This window comes from Bos grunniens, chromosome X, assembly GCF_055505025.1.
Source record: "Bos grunniens cultivar Pamir isolate PY7600 chromosome X, Bosgru_T2T1.0, whole genome shotgun sequence".
NCBI classification, from domain to species: Eukaryota; Metazoa; Chordata; class Mammalia; order Artiodactyla; family Bovidae; genus Bos; species Bos grunniens.
Genome location: NC_141194.1, coordinates 10,285,781 through 10,292,563, shown reverse-complemented (window position 1 = coordinate 10,292,563; position 6,783 = coordinate 10,285,781). Strand labels below are relative to the sequence as shown.

The 6,783-nt window shown below is 42.9% G+C and overlaps 1 protein-coding gene across 1 annotated transcript; it reads right to left on the bottom strand.

Annotated features, from left to right (window-relative positions):
* Positions 1 to 4,666: 4,666 nt before the first annotated feature.
* On the bottom strand, positions 4,667 to 6,730 carry TMSB4X (thymosin beta 4 X-linked). Its single transcript, XM_086386933.1, has 3 exons — positions 6,675 to 6,730; positions 5,528 to 5,641; positions 4,667 to 5,106 (listed from the first exon to the last, which is right to left on the bottom strand). Exons 2-3 carry the CDS (start codon positions 5,625 to 5,627, stop codon positions 5,072 to 5,074), a joined length of 135 nt encoding a protein of 44 aa, XP_086243059.1. The 5' UTR covers positions 5,628 to 5,641; positions 6,675 to 6,730; the 3' UTR covers positions 4,667 to 5,071.
* Between the last annotated feature and the right edge of the window lie 53 nt (positions 6,731 to 6,783).

Genomic DNA, 6,783 nt, shown 5'->3' with positions numbered 1-6,783 from the left:
AGCATCTAAATAATAAAATCGTAGAACTGATTTTAAAATAACATCCAGCCAGTCCATTCCTAAATCTTGGGCATTTCTCATAAAAGATTGTCAGATGAGAGGCAAGAGTTACTATGCCTAATCTTTCTATGCTGAAAAATATTTGATTGTGATGCAAAGAATCAGGTGGTTTCCATCAAATATCACTCACCCTTGAGCTTTCAGAGGGATTTCAATGGAGTCATTATACAGACATTTGGGGAAAAGTCCACACCAAAGCAGAGAATAGATCTTCACACACACTTAAAAATACAAAGCCCTTGGGTTCGACATTCACCCTAAAAATGGAGAAGAATACTTTCTTAGCATTTTTTACTCAGGTTGAGATAAAAAGGATATCTTCAACTAAGGGAAGACACACAAGGGCAGAGGCTACATTTTATTTATGACAATCTCTGTGGCAAATAAAATACCTGGCATGTACTGGGCAAGCAATAAACATCGGTGGAGTGAATGAATGATCCAGCGCCCTGGCTTAATATTATGGAGTTGGTTACAAGCACTGATTGAAAACCAGCTCACAACAGATGGTGGCAAATTAGCATTCAAAGCTCTTTAAATATATTTGTAAAAGAAGTATTAAATTTCATGAATGGAGATTCCACATTACCTGTGACTTTACTTTCATTATATTTAGGTGTGTATTAGCAATAAGTATTGAGAAGAATGTCCCTGTATAGTCTCCTTGATTAATAAGGAGACATTAATATATGTAGTGTCCTTGGTGGCTCAGACAGTAAAGAATCTGCCTGCAGTGCAGGAGACTGGAGTACAATCCCTGGGTCAGGAAGATCCCCTGGAGAAGGAAATAGCAACCCATTCCAGTATTCTTGCCTGGAGAATTCCATGGACAGAGGAGCCTAGCAGGCCCCAGTCCATGGGTTTGCAGAGTTGGACACAATGTAGCGACTAACAACTTAACTTTACAGACACACACACACACACTCACTCACACACACACACACACACACACACACAGGGCTTCCCTTGTGGCCCAGAGGTAACGAATCCTCCTGTAAGACAGGAGACATGGAGACATGGGTCCGATCCCTGGGTCAGGAATATCCTCTGGAGAAGGAAATGGCAACCCATTCTAGTATTCTTGCCTGGAAAATCCCATGGACAGAGGAGCCTGGCGAGCTGCAGTCCATGGGGCTGCAAAGAGTTGTACATGACTTAGCTACAAAACCACCACTACCATATACATATACATATACATATACATATACATATATATTGGAATAGGAAATGGCAACCCACTCCGTATTCTTGCCTGGAGAATCCCACGGCCAGAGGAGCCTGGTAGATTATGGCCCATGAGATAGCAAGGAGTTGGACATGACTGAGGGACTAAGCAAACATATATATGTGTGTATATATGTGTTCAGTAGCTCAGTTGTGTTCGACTCTCTGCAACCCTATGGATTATAGCCCTCCAGGCTCCCCCATTCATGAAATTTTCCAGGCAAGACTATATATATATTTTTTTAAAATTGTATATCTATTATTGTATATAAAATTGCATATATATTAAAATATATATATTAAAATTATGTTTTGAGCATGCTATTCACATACTCAAAAGTATGTTCAAAAACATGTTAAATGAGATCGCCATCAGTTAATAGAGGAAAAGGGTTTGCTGAAGCCCTAGTATTTGTCCACCACTACACAAGGCATGCTATTGGACGTAGAAGAAAAAATACACAAATGGGAACACAGACTACATGGACCCTGCTCACAAAAGAGCTGGGCTGGTACCAGCATGAGTGTGTGACTAGAGGGATAAAAAAAATACACATATCCAAGATCAAAATAAGCCAGGTAAATAGAGGTCACAGACACATATTTTATTCTTAGCTTACTTCATGGAACATCTGTATCTTCAATTTGTAATTCAATCCCTTCTCTTTACATGCAAATAAAATATAGTTGAACTTCAAACTGGTGTATTTCATTCTCTTAGATTGGTGTGTAAGCCACTCTAAAAAGTGAGAAATTGGGGTGAGGGACTGGGGAGGGTAATTTTCTTATTCTCTTGCCAGGCCAGTGAATGCTACCAGCGTAAATAAGCGTGAAGCGCTTTTCAAGCTATGAAACAATGTTTTCAATTTACATGATTGAACTAAAAAGAGATCAAGATTTTTATTTTTTGGCCATAATGTTGTTTGCAAAATGCACTGTTTTTTCAAGTAAGCACAAAATTGGCCCCATACATTTTTAGAAAGGATAGAAAATTATTTTGGTGTCTTGAGGAGTTAAAGACGCTTCTTTAGGGAAATAAATCTTCCCGGTACATTTCAAGGAGACGCTGTCTAATTCACAAGGCCCGTGAGGAGGATGCAATGATTATCAGGCATGGAAGAGGCCCTGGGGGCGGAGGGAGCTCCACGTTTGCACACATCCCCCCAGCTCCCCCATATATACAATCCTCCAACATCAGCCCCAAGACTATGCTGTTCTCCTGAAAGAATGAAGTAGCCTGAAAACTGTATCCGTTGGAAGACTGAAAAGGGTAGCTGTGATGGTTGAGGCATTTGTAAGATTTAGAAATGAATAAGACTCTGTCCCAAGCCTCTGTCTGTGAGCCTCTTACTTCCTCTATTTTTGCTTTATTCTTCCTGCTCAATTCAAAGTTTGCAGAAGTCCCAGCCCAGACTGGACGGTGCAACCTTCAACTTTTACATAAGCTCCCTTGGCTTGTATTATTTCTGGGGGTTTGGCGGGGAGAGGGTCTAAGACTTTCACTGTCATTCTAACGGTGACCCTCAGGTCCCCTTTGTGAAAAGCACGGTCCACTCCAAACGCAATAGTGAGGGTATAAATCCCCAAACTGATTCATAAATACCCCAACCCTCTGCAAAGATCCTCTCTTGGGAAGAGAATTCTCCGTTTCCCAGCAAAAAAAACAAAACAAAACAAAAGCAGCGTCTCTCCCCCACCCCCTCCATGTACAGCAGCAAAGTGTACAATGTGATAGATACATGCAGAAGCTTTTGGGTTTCGCCATCCCACACACCAAGCAGGCAAAATTCAATCCTTACCAGATTTCTCATTTTACTTTTTTTTTTTTTTTCTGGCTACGTTTGAGCTTTGTTGTCCCGGGAGAGAAAGGTCTTCTCTCCCATCACTTGATTTCATGACTCACCCGTTTCCCCTTAAATGCTCATTTTTATTTTAAAACGGAGGAAGACTGGAGTTGTGTGCATTTCTTACCATCTGATTTCATCTTGGCATTGTTTGAAAAATGCAGTCAGTAAACACCTGAGCTTGGTTTTATCTTTGTGCCTTGGACATTTTCATTTTGCCCACACCCCTCCTTACAGGCAGGAAGAGAACACGCAGGGCTGGGGGGGGGGGGGGCGGACTCCATCTTGAGAAGGCTCCCGGACTTTTGTGCTCGCTGCTTGGTTCTTCATCTATCCAGCAGGGCGAAGCCCTCCAGGTTTTGCAGCCGCCGGTTTTGCACCTATCCCTGCCCTTGTGAAGCAGATAAAGGCTTCTTGGTGATGATCTGGTTGTCTATAAACCACAGGTAAATGGTTTCCTGTGCCTTTCTCAAAATAAGTGTTGAGCAAAAGGAAACGAAATCAACCAATTTAATCATCAACAATGTGCCCTCCAGCCCCTCTCCTTAAAAATGTGTATTTTCCTAAGTCAGTTTTTTTTTGGTGGGGTATAGTTTATGTCTTGGACATTTGCATTGTGAATCTCAGCTTTGCTGAACTATTTATTCAACGATCATTAAATGCTGTTTCCACTTAAAATTAATATTTTAAAAAATATTCGCGCCCTTCCTTATATAAAGGAGGAATCCGTTGAAAACGTTTAAGACATCCCCTCTCCTTTAAAACCCTGCCATCTTATTTCCCTTTCTGCACCTTAAATGCCTCTTGAACAAGGACTTGGAGTTTTTTACCCATCAATATAGGTATTCAAGTAATTGAGAAGTTATCAAGGACTCAAAAAAGGTAAAGCTCTGGAGGGTGAGCCCATTAAATCCTATTGGACTTACACAGCACAATTTCATCCTTGCCCAGCTGCTGTCCTTTAAATTTGAAGATTTTCTTTCATTATCTAGATTGAGAATTTTAAGTCATATTTATTAATCCTAAATGCACTTATTTTACAAAAAACAACTTTAAATATTGAATTCGAATTGGAATCAGACATTAGACAAAGAAGGAAGCACGTCTTCAATCCTTTATAAAGCAGCTGTTAAATGTCATTTTTCCGTATATGACAAGACTGGTAACTGGCTAAATACGCCAAGTTTGACACCTGAAGTAGTGTGCTGTGAATTATACCACCTTCAATTTCTTGATCAGATGAGAGGTTCAATGTAGGCTTAACAAACCCTTTAAAAGTAAAGGACTGCAAATATTTTTATCAGTTTTCACTCAACTCCGGATACCAGGAATTCAATCAGCCTAAGAAAATGAACCATTTCCCAATTACCCAGTGTAGATGAGGTATTTCACATACCTGGATGAAACCCATTTTGGTCTTTTACCCAAATTGCCAGATGTTTGTATCTATCACTCCCCAGGTCACCCACTTTGGACCCTTTTACCAAGATTTCATCTGAGTAAGCCACTCCTTTCAGAGACCAAAGCGTCACACCAGCCAGGTTTTAAAACTTTTTATTTGCATAATAAAAAAATTGTGCATTCCAATAATTAAAATCATTTGAACAAAAAAAAAATGGCACTCTGATTAAACTGCATTTTACAGCCCGCAGAACACCTTGGACCAGCTTTTTACTCTAGATTTCACTGTCGTCCCACCCAGCTTCCTCCTTCACCAACATGCAAGTTCTTTTCCTTCCCTGCCAGCCACACAGGCAGATGGGAGAGGCAGGCGCGGCCTACGTTGTCAGTAGTTCTCCATTCTTTGATGTGAAAAGGGGTAGCACAGTCATTTAAACTCGATCCAACCTCTTTGCATCTTACAAAGTTAAACAGCTAAAAGAAGTAAAATAAGAAGGCAATGCTTGTGGAATGTACAGTGCATACTGGCGGCGCACGCTTCATTACGACTCGCCTGCTTGCTTCTCCTGTTCAATCGCTGTGATGGTAAAGAAAAAGAAAAAAGATGGAGCGGGTGAAGATGCGTATTCAGTATAGCGTAACATAGGATTACAGTCCTTTCTTTTGAAAAACATCTCTCCTTATCATACAAATTCTATCAAGTACCAATAGGCATTCCATCATGAAATGCTTATACAAAACAGAACATTTTTACAGATAAAAGGATACCGGCATCTGCATATTAATATGGAATATTAAACATTGCATTAAATTACTAAACCCCATTGTTTGTTGGCTGAAGTTTTAAATTAACCTTTGCAAGCCACCAGAATCAAAAAGCTGTTGGCTCCTCCCGCACTCCCTGCCCCCACCCCAATTCTTCTTCCAGCCCCTCCCATCCTCTCCTACCCACCCGGCCACTCCCGCTCAGCGTTTTCCAAAGAAGGGGGGTGGCTTACTTTCTTTCGAAGGCAGTGGATTTTTCTCTTGCGTTTCCGTTTTCTTCAATTTCGACTTATCGAACTTCTCAATCTCAGCCATATCGGGTTTGTCAGACATGGTTGCAGAGGGCGCTGCAGGTACAAAGCCAAGAGGTTGAGGGTGAGCCACCTACCCCTCGTCTGTCTGGGCTCAGAAAACGCCTTCTGCCTTCCTGTCTCCTGCCTGAAGACGCACTTTTAACTCCTACCACTTTCATTCAGGGCTAAACATCTTCCTCTTTCTACAGCGGGAAAAAAAAAAAGAAGAGCGCTTTCCCGCTCCCTTTAGGATTTCAAAACGCGAGGGGCCAAATTGGGAAGACCGCCCACGTTAGGAGGCGGAATCTCAGGCAAGCGTGAAATTAATCACCGCCGATTAATGGCGGCGTTTCAACATAAAAGTGAAGTCATTTCAAGTTTAAGGGGAAGAAAACCGAGTAAGATTTCCGAAAATGAAGCCAAGGCTGCACAAAATGTTTCTTTTTTTGTATACTTGGCCTCTTCCCCAAAGACGCGAGCCATGCGGCTTTCTTTTCTTCTCACAAAGGCGGCAGCTGCGGCCGGGCGCCACCGACCACCGCCCTCCCCGCTTCCTCCCTCTCGCCAACAATGCAGCCAGCCGCACACAAAGCTATATCGATTAGGATCTCCATTTAGGAGCAATTCGGCAGCTCTGCACACGTCCCCCTGCAAGGACGTTTTCAAGATTTCATAATATAGCCCCGCAGCCCTAAACCTAACACATACAGCCCACGAAGCCAACGGAGGCGAGAGAAATAACTGTGAGTCTGAAGCTCCGGACTTGGGTGGGTGTGAGCTGGAACAAAGGATCTTTCTATTCCTGATTCATCAACGCCTAAGAGGCTACGCATAATGCCTTTGAGAGGAGTTAAGAAAAAACTGTTCCCTTCCAAACGGCAATAACAAAAAGTCAGTTTTAAAACATATTTAAAAACCACCGAATTCCCGACCCCATTACCCATCTGAACGGTCTAGCATTCCCCATGCTCCCGAGGAGCAGCATTTTCCCAGGACGATCCCTCGCGCTGGGTTGCGGGCGGCGAGGGGGTGAGCGCGGGGCGGGAAGGGGAGCGGAAGGCAGGAGGTAGAGGGCCCCGGGGCTCACCGGAGCGAACTGCGAGCGAGTGAAGTCGAATCTGCGCTGTGGCCGCCGCGAGTGTCGAGCGGGGCGCGGCAGGCGCAACTATATGCGCGCTCCTATGCAAATGAGGTGA